Here is a 21,856-nt window from a genome sequence, read left to right as displayed (position 1 = left end):
AACAGAATCTGCCTATGAAAAAAAGACAGTAAATCCTAAGAAACCACGGTGAGTGCAGTTCCCAAGATCCATTGGGAACTCACACGCTGTACACAACACAGCCTGGCGGCACACGTCCTAGACACGCAATGACTTCGTTTCTGTTTGGTTGTTAACCATTTCGTGCTGCAGTACACACTGATCTGTATCTCAAACGGCACGTTTGCCATCTGATGATGTCTAATAGTTAAGAAAACAGAATTCTGCTTTAATTTCTAGTTTTCTTTTATTGTGTTCTGACGGAGTAATGTAAAATCTGCATCTCTGTGAATACTTCTCATGTGCATCTTTATCTTCTACTACACACTGAACTTTTTAAGACATACATTTTTTAGTGATTTTTTTTTTTTTTTTTTAAATAATGGCCACACTCACAGCATATGGAAGTTCCGGGGCGAGGGACTGAATCCAAGCCCCTGCGGCAACTCAGGCCACAGCCGCAGTAACGCAGGATCATTTAATGCAGGGCACCGGGATCCTTTAACCCACTGCACCTGGCAGGGGATCAAACCCTTGCCACCAGAGTGACCTGAGCCGCTGCAGTCAGGCTGTCAAAGCACTGCCCCATGGGGGGAACTCCAGGGAATGTTTACTTCAAAAAATATACCCCTTGATATAGCCCTAAAAGCCAAGCAATTGTATTTATCACATTGATTCATTCTACCATTTTCACTCATTCTTTTTTTTTTTCCTCTTTAAGGCCACACCTACGGCGTATGGAAGTTCTCAGGCCAGGGGTCAAATCAGAGCTGCAGCTGCCCGCCTACGCCACAGTCACAGCCACACCAGATTCTTAACCCACTGAGGGAGGCCCGGGATCGAACCTGCGTCCTCATAGATGCTAGTCAGGTTTGTCACTACCAGTCCACAACATGAACGCCTTCACTCGTTCTTTAGTTTAAAAACTTTGTCAAAATCTAATTTAAAGAATGTCCGGGTACATTAATTAGGTATTTCTGTCTTCCTGTGCAACCACCAAAGTGAAGAAACCAAAAGTTCTCCACTAAATATTCACTATTTCAATCATTTTGCTGATATAAAATGTGTTTTGATCTTTTGAAATAAAATATACTTTATCTGATACTATAATTTTTTTCAATATTTGAATAGATAAAGACGTCAGACCAATAGTTCTCAACTTTTTTCTTCCCCTGACACTTGAGTAAGGCAACAGACTTCTACAGACAAGGATGTAAAATTAAATGGTTAAATGTGCTTGGGTTATGGGATGGAAATCCTGTGACACTGGATTGCTACGATCATTATATAACTACAGATGTGATAAGTTCATTTGAGTAATAAATAATTAAGTGGTTAAGAACAAGGCTAAAATAAATTAGGGATGCCATCAGCCATGAGCCCTGCGACCTTCACCTCCATCTCCTCATCTATAAAACGCAGACAAAATCACGAGAAGATGGAGCTCCCTTTGTGGCACAGTGGTTAATGAATCCGACTAGGAACCATGAGGTTGCGGGTTCGGTCCCTGCCCTTGCTCAGTGGGTTGAGGTTCCGGCGTTGCCGTGAGCTGTGGTGTAGGTTGCAGACGCGGCTCGGATCCCGCGTTGCTGTGGCTCTGGTGTAGGCCAGTGGCTACAGCTCCGATTCAACCCCTAGCCTGGGAACCTCCATATGCCGCAGGAGCGGCCCTAGAAAAGGCAAAAAGACAAAAAAAAAAAAATCACGAGAAGTTAGTGCTGCAAAGCTAAGTGTTACTAACGTACATAAAAGACAGTATGATGCTTGGTAGACTAAAAGCCCTAGGCATAACTACAGCTAACACTACAATCTGTCAGTAGGAACTCACCACGGAAATGACTCTCGAGCAACAAGCTCCTGGAGGGCAGGGGACCCATGCACGACAGGTAACCCCCAAGATGACTTTTCCACAACACTCTATGAGATGCCCCTAATTGCTTTTGATCATCTTTCTAACTTTCAGTCACGTATGTCTTTTATTAATTAAAAAATTATTATTAGCAACAGACGTTTTAAAATTAGAGTAATAAAAACACACATTCTTACAGCAAAGTGTAAAGGAAGTAAAATTCACCTAAAACCTCACTGCACAGGACTAGGTCATTACAAGCATTTTGGTGGACGTTAATTCCATATTTCTCTAAATCTTTATTATTTACATTTATGCAAATAATAAAGGCTCTTTTGATTCCTGTACTTGCTAACTCAACAGTAAACAAATAAGAAATGCATAGAACTATTGCGTTTATCCTATTTTATTTAGCCTCCTCTATTACAGCTTCTCAGGTTATTCCTAGACTAGAAGAGTTCCAGGACATTGTCAAATAAGAGTGGTAGTAACAGAAAGGTTAGAATGATGACAGCTATTGAGTTGGTATATTTACTTTTCATGCTTAGAGGTTTCCCTCTTATTGTTATAAAGAATTTCAATCAGAAATGAATATTAAATTCTGTCAAACATTGAATAAATCTTGTAGAAGTCTTACAGTTACAACTATTGAGATAACCATAGCATTATTCTCTTGGCTTAAATAATATGAATTTTGTTAATAGGTTTCCAAATACTGTTATTATTATTATTTTTTTTGCTTTTGTTTTTAGGACCACACTTGCAGCATATGAAAGTTCACAGGCTAGGGGTCACATCATGGCTGCAACTGCTGGCCTATGCCACAGCCACAAGGGATCCGAACTGCATCTGTGACCTAGACAGACCACAGGTCACAGCAATGCCAGTTCCTTAACCCACAAGGCAAGGCCAGGGATCGAACTTACATCCTCATGGATACTACTCTGGTTCCTTTCTGCTGAGCCACAACAGGAACTCCCAGATACTCACATTCACAACAGGAACTCCCAGATACTCACATTCTTGAAATGAGCTTCATTTGCTCAGAGCTCAGTGTTCTTCTAACACTCCTCTGGATCCTACCTGCTGATATTTTATTTAAGATGTGTATATATATAAATATAAATATTTATACAGGACATCGATCTATTATCTTTATTAGGTTTGTGTCAATGTTATGCTTTCTTCCTACAAAGTTATTAAGGAAACTTTCTTTTGCACTACTCTAGAACACTTGATATACTGTAGGATTATGTGTTGCTTCATGGCTGAGGCAACTGTGAAACCATTTGCCTTTACTACCTTTTATAAAGGTAGCCAGTGACAAATGTTTTTAAGTTTTCCATTGTCACTAGTCTGTTTATTCTTTCTATCTCTTCCAGGGTCAATTATGGTAATTTGTATTTATTTTTAAGTGTTTATTGTAACCAGGGTTTTGCAGAATACCAGATATTTTAACAACTATTAAACTTAAACGGTGGTCAAAAATCATCCATCTTCAGTTCGATGCACCAGCATCAATTTTGTAGATGACTTTTCCTACCCTTTCAAGAATAAATAATTCCAGCATTATACAAGCTATTCCAGAAGCGAAAATCATTTTCTACAGCTAATATAATCATGATAACAACACAAAGTATGCAAACAGAAGATTACAGACCAGCTCCACTCAAGAAAAGAGACAGCATAAAATATTAGCAAGGGGAATCCAAAAATGACTGGGGGGAAAAAAAATCAAGACCAAGTAGGATTGATCCTATTGATGCAAGGATGGCTCAACACGAAAAACCAAATAAAACCTTGTAAATGTAAGATAGCACATTAACAGATTAAAGGAAACAGCTATACACCCATCTCAAAAGATGCGGAAGATGCATTTAAAAAACTCAATTCTTGACTTAGAAACAACTTAATCGGATATAGAAAAGGAATATCTCTAACCTGATAAGAGGTATCCAACAAAATCCTGTAAGAAACATCACACCTAACGATGAGATTTCACAGTCCCTATAAAAGACAGTCACCTCAATTATTTGCCACTGCACAATAGGTCCTAGCTATTTACCAAATGACAAGGAAAAGATAAGGTACTTTTATAGATCCCCCCCCTTTATTTTTGCTTTTCAGGGCCACACCCGCAGCAGCATATGGAGGTTCCCAGGCTGGGGGTCTAATCAGAGCTACAGCTGCTGGCCTACACCACAGCCATGGCAATGCAGGATCCTTAACCCACTGAGAGGCCAGGGATCGAACCCGCAACCTCTTAGTTCCTAGTCGGATTCGTTTCGGCTGTGCCACAATGGGAACTCCCTAGATTCCTTTTTTTACTTTCCTTTTTAAATTTTAATATTTCTGTCATTGGGTTATGACAGTCCGACTGGCAGCATGTCTTCTTTCTCACACCTAAGACGACTCCTCAAAGCTTTCCAATCTTTGCAGTAAAAAGACATATGTGACATGTTTTGGACAGATTTGAGCATGGCGGTCTCACAGGGTAGTAACACAATGGGCTTTGCTTTCTAGAGGGACCACTCTGGTTGTGATGGCGATACTGGACCCCAGAGACATGACTCTAAGTGGGGCAGAGCGCTTGGGCGTTTTTTCAGGAATCCAAGTATACCCTGGATTAGAAGAGAAGTGATAGAAATGATAAGAAGTTGGATTTCCCTTCATGGCTCAGTGGTTAACGAACCCGACTAGGAACCATGAGGTTTCGGGTTCAATCCCTGGCCTCGCTCAGTAGGTTAAGGACAAGGTGTTGCCATGAGCTGTGGTGTAGGTCGCAGATGTAGCTCAGATCCTGAGTGGCTGTGACTGTGGCTGTGGTGTAGGTCGGCAGCTGTATCTCTGATTGGACCCCCAGCCTGGGAACCTCCACATGCTGTAGGTGCACACCTAAAAAAAAGAAAAAAAAAAAGCCATGAGGCAGTAAGCGGAGGGCAAAAAAACAACTGTGTGAAACAGGAGGTCAGGTTATCAGGGCCAATGAACAGAAATTGACGAAAATGAACGAGCAGACCTGAAAGTTCACCTGGACAATCTAAATCCATGTCCCGGTGGCGAGGGATTCTGGAATCTCCTGGTTCGTTGGCTCCTGTTTATCGGACTGATCCAGGGACACTGAGTTAGGAGGCTGTAGCATCTCTGCTGAACCTGTCCTTCCTTCGTGGTTTACTCTTCCCCCGGGAAGCAAGCTCAACAGTTCCCTATGCCTTGAGAAAAGCCACTGGTCAGATGCCTGGAACCAATGGCCAACTGTGGAGGGCCTCACTGTGGTTCACTCTGAGATAGGTTTTGAAGAGAGTGCTGATAAGACTCCATGTATTCAGTCGATAAATATTTACTGTCTATCTAATAGGTGCTACTCTGGGTACTAGTGACGTAGCGGCAAATGAAAGGGAGAAAGTTCCCGCCCGGAGGTACTCCAGGTCTGAGGGCGACCTGATGATGGACTGGAGCTAAGCTGCACTTGGCGAACACTTATTTCGCCAGACACTCCGAATACTTCGGCGCATCTCGACCACAAGGACAACACTATGGGTCGAGCCCCATTTCACAGATGAGGAAGGTGACACTTAATTCTTCCAAAGGTCCCGTAACTAATCCGTAGAGCCAGGATGTAAACAAACCTCAGGCCCGCTGCAGCAGGCCTCAGTCCTTCCTCTGGCTCACGCCGCCGGAAACAGAACCACCTTTCAGGAAAGAAGACCTCAGATCCTCCCTGCTCCCACCATCAACAACCTTCTCCTTTTTCCTTTTGCTACTTTTCATTTCTCCCCACTTTTCACCTACTTCTTATCTTTTGATTCTCTTCTCATTCTTAACCACGAAGGCCCAGACAACTTTCGATTTTACCAGCTGGTATTAATCAGAGGGAAAAAACCCAAAATCAGTCAAAAGAAGAGAGGGGGCCAAAGGGAGAGTGTCACAAATCCCCAATTTCGGACTCATCTTCCAAGGCTTACAGCTGTGTAGCAACAAGTCTGCCTTAAGGGGACAGAGTGACAGCCAGTGCTGGAAATGCAGGGCAGTTACAGGATGGCCACCTGCTGCAGGTGTGACAAGAACCACCACCACGCAAGGAATGGGAATGGCCACTTCTAAGGTGTCTTCCAACTTCCCTCTTCATTTAAAACGGCACGTGGCATTTATTTAAACTTTTTTTTTTTTCCTGTCCTTTGTCTTTTTAGGACTGCACCCACGGCATGTGGAGGTTCCCAGGCTAGGGGTCCAATCGGAGCTGTTGCCTCTGGCCTACGCCACGGCCACAGCAATGCCAGATCAGAGCCGCCTCTTCAACCTACACCACAGCTCACGCCAAGGCCAGATCCTTAGCCCGCTGAGTGAGGCGAGGGATCGAAGCCAAAACCTCATGGTTTCTAGTCAGATTCGTTTCCACTGCGCCAAGACGGGAACTCCTATTTAAACAGATTTGTGAACTTAGTTAAAAAAATAAAAAAAAACTATCTTCCACCTTTTATTATTGTTAAATAGTATTATCTCAAACTGTACTAACCTAAACTACAAGCCTATCTGTGATTTGAAAAGACTAGAAATCCAGAGAGCTGAAACTAATCTTAGAAAAGCAGACAGCTATTTTGGCACAAAGGGTTAGAAATCCTCAGATTATATACCTACGAAGAGTATTGTATCTCTGGATGACAAAAATCTGAGGGTAAATTATACATATATAATTTTAAATGGACATAGGTAATTACAACAAAGTGACATCTTAGGAAAGAGAAGCAAAATCCACCTGTACTGAAGGTAAGAAATATTAATAAATTATTTTTTCAATAATTAATTCACCAACCACTGCTGATTTAATATGTAATTGTACCTAAGGAAACTTTCTTAGTTTTACTAAATCTTAAAAAAAAAAAAAATCCTGTGTTCATTAGGCCAACTTTTACAAAAATTTCCACCAAATGCTGCACTCTCGGGTTGAACTGGCTTTGAGGAGCAGCCAGCTGCTTGTGCTGTTCCCATGTCTGCCCTCTTCTTTGAACACTTCTCACTGCCTGCATCCAGTACAGATACTGTCGTCAAGCTCAACAGTGAATGGAAGCTGTGTGTGGCCATGGGTACCAGGGACTTACACCAGGTTTAGGCAAGAACATTAGCTGAGGTGAGAGAAAACCTTACCCAACACAATGTCTTTAAAGACTAAACTACTTTGGCAAACCTTCAGAAACATGGAAAGTTATACAATATTCTAAGCCTAACGTTATTATTAGAAAGATGGAAATATTAATTTTTGTATGCTTTTACAGAGTGTAATTCAGACAATTCAGAAACATTTTTTGGAAAAACCATTTCCTGGTATTCTCACTTAGAGACACTTTATTTCACCTTTTCTAATGTAAAAGTCTGAAGGCCAGAAGACAAACACATGAGGCTCACCAGATGCAACCAGAGAGCTGGTGAATTCTTATGCCCATAACCATGATGCAAAAGTCTAAACAAAGCCTTCCCCAAACAGTCCTATTTTTAGAAACACCTGCTCTGGATGATAGTAAATTTGTTTATAAAAATGGGAGCATTTAAAATGACATAAAGGGGAGTTCCCATAGTGGCTCAGTGGTTAAAAATTCGGCTAGGAACCATGACGTTGCGGATTCGATCCCTAGCCTTGCTCAGGGGGTTAAGGATCCGGCGTTGCAAGAGCTGTGGTGCAGGCTGCAGACGCGTTGCTGTGGCTCTGGCGTAGGCCGGTGGCTACAGCTCCAATTCGACCCCTAGCCTGGGAACCTCCATTTGCCAAGGGAGCAGCCTTAGAAAAGGCAAAAAGACCAAAAAAAAAAAAAAAAAAAAAAAAAAAAGACATAAGGTGTAGCACATCATTTACACTGAAAACAGAGAAAGGACACGTGTGACTTAACACTGACAACCTTCTGCTTCCAGTCGGTTTTCAGGGTCACTCAAAACTATTATCTTATATTCTATTTAAAAAAAAAAAAAAAAGCTTGATGAAATTACCCAGAATATCTGTTCTGGATTGAGGAAAATCTGACTATAAAAACTCGAGCACTGTACTGATAAAGTATCTGAAAAGATTCCTTCAGAATCTAAGGAGAAGCAGACTACAAGCAAGATGCACACCCAATGAGAATATTTTTATAACTGACGTGAACTCTGCCCATATTAGCATGTAGATTTGCAGTTACACTATTCAGTAAAATTCAGTTAGCCTCATTTTCATTATTTACAAACAATTAAGTGCAATTCATTGCATAAGTTCAACATCAATATCAAAATTACACAATTGTAACACATACCAAGAAACCAAATGGACTGTGGACAAAAAATATTTCCAAGAAGGAAAACTGACCTTTGGTCATTTAAGTAAACACATTATAGAATAAACACAATGTTCATTTGGTTAACTTACATTAACTCAAACCTTGTTCAGATTTGCCTTAATCCATTCTTATCAACAGAACCTATGTTTCATCTTCAAGCTTAAATTTTATGGATGTAATTTCATACGTTTTAATAATTATACAATTAGGCAAATAAAAAATTAGAATAAACCCTTGGACGTTTCCTTATTTTCATTTATTCCCAATAAATGAAGCAAATCTCAAGTAATAAGCAGTGATTAAACCTGACAATCACAAGGTATTTTTCTTCAGAAAAAGCTCTGTTTTAAAGAAACAGGCTTAACACTCATGTGAAGGAAGCCAAAACACAAAGAAGAGGCAACAGTAGTTATAACAGAAGCCGACAAGGCAGGCTCCTTTCTTCTCAGCTCTCAATGCCTTGGTTGCTTTGCCTCTGTCAGCATTTGGGCAACGTCAGGTTCCCTTCTGCTCTCCCGTCCCCCACCTTCCCGCCAAAGGATGTACTGGCTTCTCTTTTTAGGCAGAAAAAGAAGTGTACGCATGGCTTTTTTTTTTTTTTTTTTTTCTTAAACAGCCATCATCTTCTACCCACATAAGATAAAATACGCCAAATCACATCGATTATGCGTGAACTTTAATAAAAGACGAGAGAGACATTTCCCTCAGTTTCCTGGTCCGGAGGAAACACTTCTATGTGATTACAGCAATAACATATGTTAACTGCAAACCATTCTAGTATTTGGAGAGGGATTAAATGAGGAAGGTGCAACTTCCTGAAATTCTCCCACCGAAATATAAACTCCACCTAGAAAAATACATTCCCTACAGGGCTACTGCTATTCAAAGTGATTGCACCACCAAGGCCAAGAAATTTGCAGAAAACATTAAAGTACTCAGAACGTGGGACAGAGTATTTTCTCAAGATCTGACTCCTTGATGTTCTCTTTTCCCAACCCTATCAAGTACCTCTGGGAAACGGCCCACTGTATCGGCTTTCACACCTTTTTGAACACAACCTACAGGAAGAAAATCGTTTAATAGTTCATGACAATATGAATACACACAGCGGAAACAGAAGTTTCTCGAAAGCAATAATTTCCTTTAAGACATGATGTACTCTAATATTTTCTCTATTCTACTCTACTCCGTTAGGAAAATAAGAAGGCTGGCTGTGTTGTGTGATTTCCCAACTCACTTACGGCTTACAGCCTGAAATTTGAAGACCACTGACCTAGAGGAAAAATCCCAAAGCTGGGGACCCAGCTTTGAAAACACTTCTCCAAGTGACCAGAATTCGGACACGTAACCCCTCTGCTTCTCAGTCGTTCTACTTACTTGCATGGCCCTCAACGGTCAACAAGAAAACTCGTGTAAGAATCGGGTCCAAAAGACCCCGAAAATTCATCTTGTTACAATCAATACCTAATAAGGCACCTTCATAAAGTAGGCTCGGTGAAATTCAGTTTGAGTCAACGGCTCACTCTGAGATTTTAATCTTACTGAACAGTTGCTAAGAAACCAACTCATCCTTCACCAAACACAGCTGAAACCCCACCAAGTGATTCCAAGTTACCCAGTATAATTAAAACACACTTCGTGGCAGCAGCACCACCAGATTTTTTTTTTTTTTAAAGTCAGATTAAAGCTTTCTGAAACAGCTCCAGAGTCTTTTAAACACGTTTAAGCAACGGCCCACTGGACTGTTTCACATCTTGCACAGCAGCGTGTCCCCACTGGGATACTCCCCAAGGAAATCTCTACAGATTTATTTTCTAGAAAATATTACAGTAGCAAAGAAACAAAAACAACCCCCCTACCAAAAAAACAAAATTGCTTTGTAGCCAAATGCTCTGCCACTGAGCCCCCCCTCAACTATTGTAAATTGGTTTAGGGCAGAAGTGACCTATATAGCTACAATACTCCGAAACACTTCCAATCTCATATATAGCCTTGTAATTCAGCCTAAATGAAAAACAAAACAAAACAAACAAACCCACTCTGATGAGAAGTGGCAGCACGAGGGCGGCAGCAGCCCGTGCCCCAAGCTCCCGGCCTCCCCCACCAGCCAAGTCAGAGGCAGCCCGAGTCCGTCTGTCCCTCCCCCGCCCCACGGCCTCAGCAGCAGCCGTGGACCCATCAGGCCGCGGACTCGACCTCCATCTGGGCTGCCTTCCCAGGAAACCTTCATCTCCACCCCGCCAGCTGAGGCTGGTGTCCTGGGTGGCAGAGACCAGTCAAGCTTTTTCGTGAAGGGGCTACGCCTGGGGGCCAGAAATGTTTTGTGATGCGGGACTCACGGCCGCAGGGCGGGAACTGACCGTGGATCTTCGTACCAGGAGCGCCGGGCAGGGCCCTGCCGTCAACACCACTGTCACCGTGACCGCCAGGACGCTCGCTCGTCCTGCTGACAGGCAAAGGAGGCGTCCACGGCAGCGGGATCAACAGGAACTGCTAGGAAGCGGCTTCCCACGCACGGCGCTCCTGGCACAGACCTGGTCTGTCCCTCCCCTAAACTCCCCACTGCTTTTGCACCCCTCCCCTCCTCCGCCCCCCCACATCCACCCTTTTTATTTTGGGGGCCATTACCCCACACCAAAACCACATGGGTTGGGGGCCAGGGCTGGACGGACAGACACCTCTCCCAACCCATACCCCTTCCTGCCTGTGGTGGGAAAACTTTTTTGGTTTTTGTTTTTTTCTGAATAAAAAAGATTCTAACAAAAAAAATAACTACAATGAAAAGTTATAGTAAGTTTCACTTAATACTATCTTCCATTTAGTGCAACAGGATGAAAATACAACCCATGTGCCTGGTTAGTTCCAAGTTAACTACCATGATGATAAAACTATTAAGGTAATAATTCAAATGAAATGTTGGATATTAGATTTTTTAATGACCATATGAGAACCTGATATATACTTAACAAAAATGAATGGCAAATCTACTTTCTATTAGGTTCCTTAGGAAACATATCAAAAGCCCAAGTCTTTAATGCTTACTTAAATACATCTGATTTAAGCGTAAATCATTTCTACGGTATGTCTGATTTGGCTGCATGAATATTTTCAACAAAAAGCACAAAATTCAGCCAACACTGAGTTCACTAGAAAATTTAAAATGAACTATTCACTAGAAATTAAAATACTTACCTTATGATTAGTAATGAACTGGTCAGTTAAACCTAGTTTTCAAGTGAAATCTAAGCGCTACAAGCTCGGACAGCTGGGATGTTTAGGAAAAGAGAGGTATGCCGCTCACAGCTACAATTAAAGAACAATTCAGACAGCAGGGACGTGAAGAAGCTCTTGAAATACAGTGAGGAATGTAAAGGAACTACGGTGGAAACATTCTACCCTTAAGATTAAAGGGAAAAAACGGGGGTGGGGGGGAATGACAGAACATCAGAACAGGCAAAGAGCCAGGAGAACAGGTCTCAGCGGGCAGAAGGGAAACCCTGAGCAGAGGAAGCAGCGTGTGGGGAAGAGGGCGGGCCAGGATCCCTCGCCAAACACGGTCCCCGAGCCGACTGCCAAGAGCCGAGCTCCTTAGGCGGAAAGAGGGAGGCTGCTGAAAGGACTCAACGCGTACCATGAACCGAGGACTTTCTCGGCACTGCTCCACTAAGTCACAGCAGACGTAAGAGGGAGTGAAGAGAAGAAATGCAGCACAGCACCCTGCGTCTGCAGACAGGAAACCTCGGGCAGTAGCAGAGAGAACCGATGGAGAATAACCTTGGCGGCCACTCTGTTTCTGCTACAAAGGGGCTGGTTCATTCATTCCACAAATATAAGCAATACTGTAACAAGGATTCAAACATATAACAAGAAGTCACAGTCCCACCCCCAGGAACTTAGCATCAAAGAGAGGACTTACAATTACCAAAACTACTCAGTGCCCCATGGGTGGTTCAAAGTAACTGCTACAGGGTTCAGACGTAAACAGTCTCACTTCTAGCTAGTGTGTTGGGGGGGTGGGGGGTGGCTTTACTGATGAGGAAGCAGGAGTTTTAAAGGATGAATAGAATTTCAAAAGCTGGAGATGAGGGGAGGAGGGGATTCAAGCAGGCAGGGCAACCTCAGGGTTGGCTGGAAAATAAGTATAAAGAATGAGATAAAGGAGTCTGGAGCCAGGCTGGAGTGGTGTTTTTTAGTCTTCAATTGACAGTGTTTTTCAAATTTTTAACCTGTCACAGAATTTTTCCTAGGAAAAGCAAATCAACTGAGTTTGAGATTTCACAACTGCACAAGAAAACTATTCCTAAATGTATAAGGTTTTATAGAAAATAATCAGCTCTGAAAGTTCCCACTGTGGCTCACTGGGTTAAGGATCCGGCATTGCCATGAGCTGCAGTATAGGTTGCATACACGGCTCAGATCCTAAGTTGTTGTGACTGTGGCGTAGGCTGGCAGCTGCAGCTCTGATTCAATCCCTAGCCTGGCAACTTCCATGTGCCCAGGTGAGGCCCTAAGAAGACCAAAAAAAAAAAAAAAAGTTAGTTCTACTCAAAGAGGCCAGATAGAGTGAACTGGCTGGATGTGTTGGAACAGGTCACAACAGAGGCCCGGGTGGTAGGAGCGTCTGTGCTTTAACTCAGTGCGGGAGGGTGTTCTCTCGGAGCAAGGGGTCCAGCCACCACTGCCAAGTCACACCTTGGCTTCTACACAAAAAGTGTCAATACGATTTTGGTGTTTCAAGTTTTTTACTAGACTGGGCTTGGAAAAAAATCACCAAACTCAATCCAATCAGGCTAACAGACTTCAAACCTTTCCTTATTTTGAGTCACTTAAACAGCACATTTCAATTTGAAGCTTTCATAATATTTCACACTTGGTTCCTCTTTAAGGTGTCCAGCAAAAACTCTTAATGTTCCTTAATCCAACACTATTATTTTATAGACGCAGACAATGGGGGCAGTGAAATATCTTTTCCCACAGTACTTCAACTTGTGCCTTGGTTAACCCATCTTTAGAGGGATGGTTATTTTATGTGTCAGCTTGGCTGAGCCACAGTGCCTAGATATTTGGTGAAACATCATTCTGGGGAGTTCGCGTCATGGCTCAGCGGTCAGCAAACCCGACCAGCATCCATGAGGACTCGGGTTCGATCCCTGGCCTCGCTCAGTGGGTTAGGAATCCAGCATTGCCATGAGCTGTGGCGTAGGTCGCAGATGTGGCTCGGATCTGGCACGGCTGTGGCTGTGGCTGTGGTGTAGGTGGGTGGCTGCAGCTCTGACTGGACCCCTAGCCTGGGAACCTCCATATGCTGTGAGTGTGGCCCTAAAAAGAAAAAACAAACAAACAAACAAACAAATATTATTCTGGATGTTTCTGCCAAGGTGTTTTGGATGAGATCAACATTTAAGCTGGTGGACACTGAGTCAAGCGGATTACCCTCTGTCGTGTGGCCTCATCCACCAGCTAAAGGTCTTCATAAAACCAAGACCAGCCTCCCTAGCAGACTGACCTTGGACTCAACAGCAACTCTTCCCTCGGGTCTGCCAAACTTGCCCACCTATCCTGCAGATTCTGGACTTACCACGCCTCCACAGATGCCTGGGGGAACAGCTTAAAAGGAATCTCACTCTTTCTGTATAAATGCATCTGCTTCTCTGGAGAAACCGATTCAGACAGACAGTAAGGTCAAAACCAGGACTGCAGACTGGTAGTGAGACGATTTTCATTTCCAAGGAGAAGAGAATAAAAGAAGAAAGAGAAAGTGTGCAGGCAAAGGAAAGAGTAAAGCTGACTTACACACACTTTCGTTTTTACTTATGTCTTCTTGCAGCAAACCAACTCACACATACGTATTTTAATGCTCTAAACTAAAAAGTTCAGTCTGGATTCATAAATGATCCCACAAAGTAAATACTGCATGTTTTTCCTTTTCAGTCCATTTTCCTTAAAACATCCACACATGTGCGCTTTTCACACTTTCAGCCCAACGAGAGTTCCAGAATTATTAAATCCATTTTCCACCAAGGATGACAGACCCCCACTACTGATCTGCTACTACACAATGATTAATAGTGACAAAACTAATCTTTATTTATCAACTAAGATTAATCATTAAAGTTCAACTCTACATACCAAAGAACTTCATAACTATCAAGTCTCATCAGTATTTCTAGGAACAATAAAGCCAATTTTATCAAGCAAAAGCTTCAGTAACATTCTGCACTATTATCAAATGGTATTTTTAGACCATTTGTGCAAATGTCTACCTCAATACCAAGCTTCTTGTGGCAAATCAGCAACTTAACAAATTGTTCATTCTTTATTTTTTTATTTAAAAGAATTTTTTTAAAGGCCACACCAGCGGCATATGGAGGTTCCCAGGCTAGGGGTTGAATCGGAGCTGCAGCTGCTGGCCTACACCACAGCTCATGGCAATGCCAGATCCTTAACCCACTGAGCGAGGCCAGGGATCAAACCTGCATCCTCATAGACGCTAGTCGGGTTCGTTAACCGCTGAGCCACAATGGGAATTCCACAAATTGTCCACTCTTAACATTAGAAATCTATGTAGATCAATTAAGTTCAGTATTGCCTCATTTTATCTAAACCTGACTGAAAAGGAACAAAGACCATAATTAGCAATTATATTGTTCTCACAGGGTAAATGTTTCATCTGCAAATAATAACGAATATTTGAGAAGGGGTTTTAAAAAGCCATATTAGCCTTTGGGGGGGGGGGGGCTATGCTGTGGCATGTGGAAATTCCCTGGCCAGGGATCGAACCTGCACCACAGTAGTGACCCAAGCTGCTACAGTGACAACACCAGATCCTTAACCTACTGTGCCACAGAGAACTCCAAGGTTATGTAGCTTCTAAAGAATGTTCTTCAGAGTAAATACCTTATCACTACATATATGAATATCTTACACAGCAATACTTGAAAAACCACCTATTATTATCAAACTCCAAAATTTAATTTTCAGTTGGCAAGAAGGTGGGCATATTTTTTTAAAAAACTATGATAATGAATCTTTCCTTCAGGAACGGAGGAGTAAAGGAATTCTCATTGTGGCTCAGTGGGTTAAGAACCTGGCCAGTGTTCATGAGAATGCGGGTTCAATCTGTGGCCTCACTCAGTGGGCTAAGGATCCCTCATTGCTACACGCCGCAGGGTAGGTCACAGATGTGTCTCGGATCGTGCGTTGCTGTGGCCTGCAGCTCTGATTCAATCTCTAACCTGGGAGCTTCCATACGCCACAAATCCAGCCCTGGCGGGGGGTGGGGGAAGGCAAAAGCAAAAGAACTGAAGAATAATTAAAGAGGAAGGCACCTGAACCAGACTAGGAGAGGCTCTCATTCCAAGAGATCCAGACTAGGGGCAGAGGCTCTCACTCCAAGAGGTGATGGTCCAGTGTGCCTCCGTGCGCCTGCGATGCCCAGAGGGGCCAGCTGCCGGGACGGTACTCAGAAGTCACGCAGAGACAGTACAGGAGAGGCCGCACTCCAAACAGAGTCGGAGGAGGCAGCAGCCGACCAGCAGGGGATCCCTGTTTGGAAAACAGTCTGCACAGACAGACTGTTAGACACAAAGCAGTGGCCTCTGAAGAGGGTACGAGGGTGCAGTGGTTTGCCTCACTGAACAGGAAGATTTTGTCGGTGCTACTGTTCAGGACTGCAGCATGTGGTGACAATAAAAAGTGACTAGTTTTAGTCTGCTTCACCGTTATTTTAAAGTCAGCTCCAGAGAGCGTGACCCTTTGTGGCCTGCATCTAGGTGCACGGGTCGCACTGCACCCACCTCCTGGTGCCCCACCAACAGAGACTTCTGAAAGGACCTGTCTACATGTCCCCAAGCCAAAGACAACTTGTTCAGGCTGCATCACTAGGAAGAGCTCTCCAAGAAGTCAGACTTCAAAACTATTTTCACTACTGTAGTTAATACTAATGTGAGTAGTTCAGGTATATTATAATTACCATAAAAATAAAATACTAGGTTAAACATCAGCTTTTATTCATCTAATGAACATATATGTTTTAGTGGTGAAAAAATATTTACATTAAAAACAAAACAGGGATCCTGCTGTGCAGCACTGGGAACTCTGTCTAGTCACTTTTGATGGAACACTTAATGTGAGAAAAAAGAATGTATACATGTATATGTGACTGGGTCATCATGCTGTACAGTAGGAAAAATATATAAATGATAAAAAAATAAAATAAAATACTCAGTGTTTCACAAAGAAAAAAAATACAGCATTAGCTTCACATAATTAACTCTATGAGGGAAAAATGCCCTTTAGCCAGATTTTATTCCTTTACTTTTATTTTTTATTTTTTTTTAGAGCAGATAAAGGTTTATCGTAGGGCCACAAAATGAGATGGATGGCTCATGCCCCCCAAATATCCCAAATTCAGATTTTATTCCTTTAGAGTCTACCTCTAAAACCTGACATTTATTTTCAGCTTCATACAGAGCCAAAGGATTTGTCTTGTTTGTGTTCTATAAATTCACTGTTAATAAATAAAATAATTCTACTAAAAATAAAGTTTGCATAAGGAAAAAAGTTCTTTCAAACCAAATTTCTGACGTGGTATTGATCCTATAGTCCAAATGCTTTTCTAGGTTTGAAAACTGGAGATTAAAAACAACAGCAGCAACAACAAAAACCTACCACTAAGCGCATTTCAAGGAGATTTACTAAAGACAGATGGAAGAACTACACACTATGGCACTAAAACACCTGACTGAAGGCCAGAGACCGACTGCACTCAACACGAGCAGCCTGGAAAGGACCCCTGCGTCCGGGCAGAACTGCCCACCTCGGGGTCACGTGACTAGCGACCACACCATCGCTCCCAGCGCTGGGCTCACGATCGACCGAAACCTTACCAGAGGCACCGGGTTTACAAAGAAAAGAACAACAGAAGCACAACGATGTTATGCAGTAAGAAAGAGGAATTTGAGAGTGAAAGGATTTAAGCTTATGAAGATTTCATTACAATTTAATCAATAATTTAATGCTATATGGAGTTTTTTAAAAGGGCATAAACTATTCTGCCGTGTACAATAAAAATAAGAAGGTCAATTTCTGAAGTTTCTAAATTCTTCAAAATTGAATGCACCTTAACATGGCAAAGCTTCTCAATAAGGTACCCAATCATGATTAGTAAAGGCTGGTGGCCGAGAGACGGCTACTAACACAGCGGGGGTTTAAATTAAAAATAAGCAGATTAACATCTCTTCTTCCAATACACAGCTTCGTATGCAGTAGGCGCCACGATTCTGTTTTCAAATTACTCACAAATTACTCAAGTTTGCCTGGCATCTAATAATCAATATACATCAAAACGATGCTTCATTTACAGGTTTAAAATACAAACCAACCCCAAAGCTGGCGAAACCTGCCCTCTTTCACCTCCTCAGCGGGCACCAGCTAGCGTGTGTCAGAGGCGCAGGCTGCATTCTCCAGAAGCGCAAGGCTGAGCTGCGTCTCGAGACGCCAACGCTCCTCCTTGCTCTCCAAGGCGTGCGGCTTCGAGCACGGATGTCCAGAGGCAACGAGAAAACCAGCCAGCTCTACGTGCATCTTTCTAGCGTAAGCCTCACTACGTTCAACTTACCAAGTCCCTGTGCAACACCCAGTTAGCGTGCAGGTAGTGAATGCCATCCAGGATCTGATACAGCAGTGACTTCACCATTCCCCGAGGTAACTGAACCGGCTTCTTGTTTGCTTTAGAAGCTCTGTGAAACTTGATTATATGCTGAAAGAAAGAAAAACAGCACCAGAAGCATAAAAAAGAAAAGAGGGGAGGACAGTTTGATATGGCATATTTTCCCAAGAGAAAAAGAAACACTCAAGGACTTCCAAAGATGTTGAAAATATAATTTCACATTCAGCTGGATAGCAAAAACAACTTTAAAATTTCCAAATAACCAGAGCTAAAATTTCATTTCCTGAGCACATGAGAGGGTCTCAGAAAACAAATGATTACAACAGAGAAAGAGGAAGCAGTGGGATTTGGGGGAGGGGGTAACCACGCCGGGGCCTGTGGAGGTGCTCGGGCCAGGGATCTGACCCAAGCTGCTGCAGCGACGCCGAGATCCTTCATCTGCTGCACCGCACAGGAATTCCCATTTAATTTTTAAAGTATCATTTAAAAGTACTTTCAGAGTGACGTGACCCCTGTTTATCTGGTGAAACTTTGCAAGAACAGAGCATTTTTTATTCTGCAGAGATTAAAGAAAGAAAAAAAAAAAAAAGAGCAAATTTTAAGAGAGAGTTCTGGCTGGTTGATGTAGCATAGACGTGGTACCTATTTATGATACATGAGTTATAAAGAAAGCAAATGAGAAAGTACTTCAATTAAGTACATGCAAGCACAAGAAATAACATGTAAATAAATGACCAGCTCACACTGGAAATACGAAAGATTCAGATGCGGGGGGAGGGGGGGGGACAGCCTTATAGCACCCATCAAAGCTTTCTAGATATGTAAATGGAAATCCGATAAATACAATTCCACTTTATACATAGAAAAACCATTTTATCAATAAATGTCCCTCAACAGAAACAAGATCCAATGTTTCACACTCTCTCGACAGGTGTCTTCATTTTAATTAAAGCACTCTTAAAGGGCAAGGAAATCCAGAAGTCAGCTGCAGGGAGCTGGGCCAGGTGCCCCACTGTGCACAGGCCTGGCATCTAATATGCACCAGAGCAGACTCCTGACCGGTATTTGGGAGCGACTATTAGGCATATTCTGAAACTTAGTAAACAGCTAAAACAGTAGTGAGATATTTGACATTGTGGGTTCACCATTTCATTCTTGTTCTCTTTATAAAGGTAGAAAATGGTACAGACTAACCGATGATGAACGAGTGACAGAATTTTACTTTGCACAGAAAAAACATGGAGCAGAAACCACCTGATGGGCAGGTAAGGGAGATGGAGCACGATTAATCTGTACTTTCTGAGCAGCATTACATGATTTTAATTTTCTTCAGAGTATGTACGAGCAGGCAAACAAAACAGAGCTACAATAACTCTTAGCGATCTAGAGTGTTTCGGCACCTGTCCTAAGAAATGACAGTGCCGATCAGGCCTGTTCACCTTAAGAAGAACCAGTGGCTCCCAGAGCTTTGAAAACAAAAAAGATGGAAATACATGAACAAAACAATTAAAGCCTGACAAAGAAAGAATAAAAGGAACAAATACGTAAGGAAGGTAAAATAATCAATTGATGCCATATACATTTCTCTTCATTACTATTTTCATTAGGGCATTACAAATTGCTTTTTTTTACCAATTAAGTACAGAAACAGTGGGGGCAATTCCTTACCTTTTATTTTTATTCCAGGGCGTTAAAACAAATGGGATATGGATACCATAAAATGTCACCAACACCTAAGCGATTTTAACAGAATCTTTCTTTGACTCTTTTTACCGCAACTATTTTTGTTACCCTCTGACCCAGCTAAATTCATTTCAATATTCCAATTAAAATAAGAAAATAAAATGGAAAAAGGGTAGGTTTTAGTAAACTGAATTACTACTGGGTTTTTCTTTATTTATTTTTTGTCTTTTGCCTTTTCTAGGGCCGCTCCCGCAGCATGTGGAGGTTCCCAGGCTAGGGATCCAATCGGAGCTGTGGCCACCGGCCTACACCACAGCCACAGCAACGCCAGATCTGAGCTTTGTCTGCGACCTGCACCACAGCTCACGGCGTTGCCGGATCCCCAACCCACTGAGCGAGGCCAGGGATCAAACCCGAAACCTCATGGTTCCTAGTCGGATTTGTTAACCACTGCGCCGCGACGGGAACTCCACTACTGCGTTTTTATTAAAATGAGCATTGAAAGTATTTATCTGGTTTAAGTGAGTGTCGGTAAGATGATGATGAAGTCAGTGGTGACCATCTCTGAGCGTGTTACAGGCAGCGTAGTAGCTCGTGAAAGCAGTTACGATACCTGCATGTAAAATTAAATATTCCACACCTGCTGGCGAGAAGCCACACTGAATACCATACCATCTCCTTTGCTCCACTACCTTTGACTACAAATCATGTTTATAAACCGGCCTGGAAATACTTCCATAATTTGGATTATATAATTTTGTTAAATTTGAGTATGATGAGTGCTCAATTCAATATTGGCCACCCTGATTGAATGAATTTTTATTAATAGAAACCTAATCTGATTTGATCAGATTTCTTTTAAAAGAAGAGAAGCCAACCGGAAAAAAAAAAAAAAAAAAAAAAAAAAGGAAGACATTTACAACCATCACGGACCTTGGACAACAGTTTCATAAAACAGAAGATTTCATGTGTATTTTTTTCTGTTTGAGAACAATTCCTTCCAGATAACTTAGAAAAATAAAAATAACTTGAATCAAATCACATTTAGTTTAGAAAATAGGGCTCTACAAACAGGATGAAAATATTCTTTATAAATCTGAAAGCAAATGAAACTAAAATAAGTTTCAATTTCTGAAATCTGTTAAAGTTAAAATCATGTAAATGGAGCTACTTCTGGAAATAAGCAAAAAAGTTTTTATTATTTTACTATTTGCAGAAGGTGAACTTACTTTTAAATAGTTTTATTGGAATTCGTGCTGGTTTTATTTCAAAATTTTGAATTTGTATTTACACACTACAGCTCAATGAAAATAAAAATCATTCTGAAGACTGTGAAACTGAACCAAGATACTTACAATCCCTTGCATATCAGTTTAAGTTTTCCCTTTTTTTTAGCTCAATAATTACTCAGTCATGCTTTTTGGTAAATACAGACCGGTATGCAAAACACAGTGAAATATTCAAAGACCTAATTACTTATTAAATATCAGAAAAAATACATAAAGAAAAAAACATTTCACAGTAGCAAAGTAATTGTTAATGAATAAACTTGTTTACTTGTTTTGTTTCTTCTACTGAAATCTTTGCTAACACATTAATACAAAAACGATCACGATATAAGTTTTGTGAGTATGTTTCAAAATTATTTCAGCTATCCTACTATAGATTTCCATTATATATACCACAAAGTCTTATCCCCAAGTTAGCACTTTAGGTTTTTTTTTAATGTAACTTATATTTAATAAAGGAGTAAATTTTATAATTTTTAAGACCTGTATAAATCCCATTTTAAAAACAATCTGCTGAATAAATGCAAAATACAGCTAGGAAACCATTCTTAGAGAGCTGTTTACACTCTTCAGGGTCTACTGTTTTCTGCAGTGTGTTACACAGACCAAGCTGCTAAGATCAGAGGTAACGATACAGAGCCATGCTCTGGCCTTGGTCACTCATCAACCGCGTTCTATGGGGTTACCTTTATTCTAACAGTGGGCCTCGCAGAGTAAGATGAGCTCCTAAGACTGTTTTCAGTCCCTCTCAATCCCTGACCGAAACCACACGTCCACGGCCACCAGCAAGTCACCTTACCCAGAGGTCATGTTCCGCGTAGTCAAACAGAAGCCACACTTTCCTATCTGCGTGAGACAGAAACACCTTTTGAAGAGAGATGACATTTGGATGCTTAAGCTCTCGAAGTAGCTGCAAAACAAAGGCGATGCATTAAAAATCTTTGTCATAAAGATAACACTTTAAAACCCCCACCCCATTTGCAATTCTAAGGCAATACTAAAACCTAATGTGAATCAATACTAAAAGTACCCCCACAACTCTGAG

At 41.7% G+C, this 21,856-nt stretch overlaps 1 protein-coding gene across 5 annotated transcripts in view; it reads right to left on the bottom strand.

Moving 5' to 3' along the window:
- The window catches only part of CDK8 (cyclin dependent kinase 8), a 107,060-nt gene that overhangs the window by 25,448 nt on the left and 59,756 nt on the right, over positions 1-21,856 (bottom strand). For all 5 annotated transcript variants that reach the window (XM_021065497.1, XM_021065498.1, XM_021065499.1 and 2 more), the window contains 2 exons: positions 21,611-21,721; positions 17,789-17,929 (listed from right to left, as the gene is read on the bottom strand). In XM_021065497.1, coding sequence (XP_020921156.1) covers positions 17,789-17,929; positions 21,611-21,721 — 252 coding nt within the window. The remainder of the gene's footprint in view (positions 1-17,788; positions 17,930-21,610; positions 21,722-21,856) is intronic.

The sequence above is a fragment of the Sus scrofa genome, chromosome 11 (genome assembly GCF_000003025.6).
Source record: "Sus scrofa isolate TJ Tabasco breed Duroc chromosome 11, Sscrofa11.1, whole genome shotgun sequence".
Classification (NCBI taxonomy): Eukaryota; Metazoa; Chordata; class Mammalia; order Artiodactyla; family Suidae; genus Sus; species Sus scrofa.
This window is presented reverse-complemented; position numbering and strand designations above follow the sequence as displayed.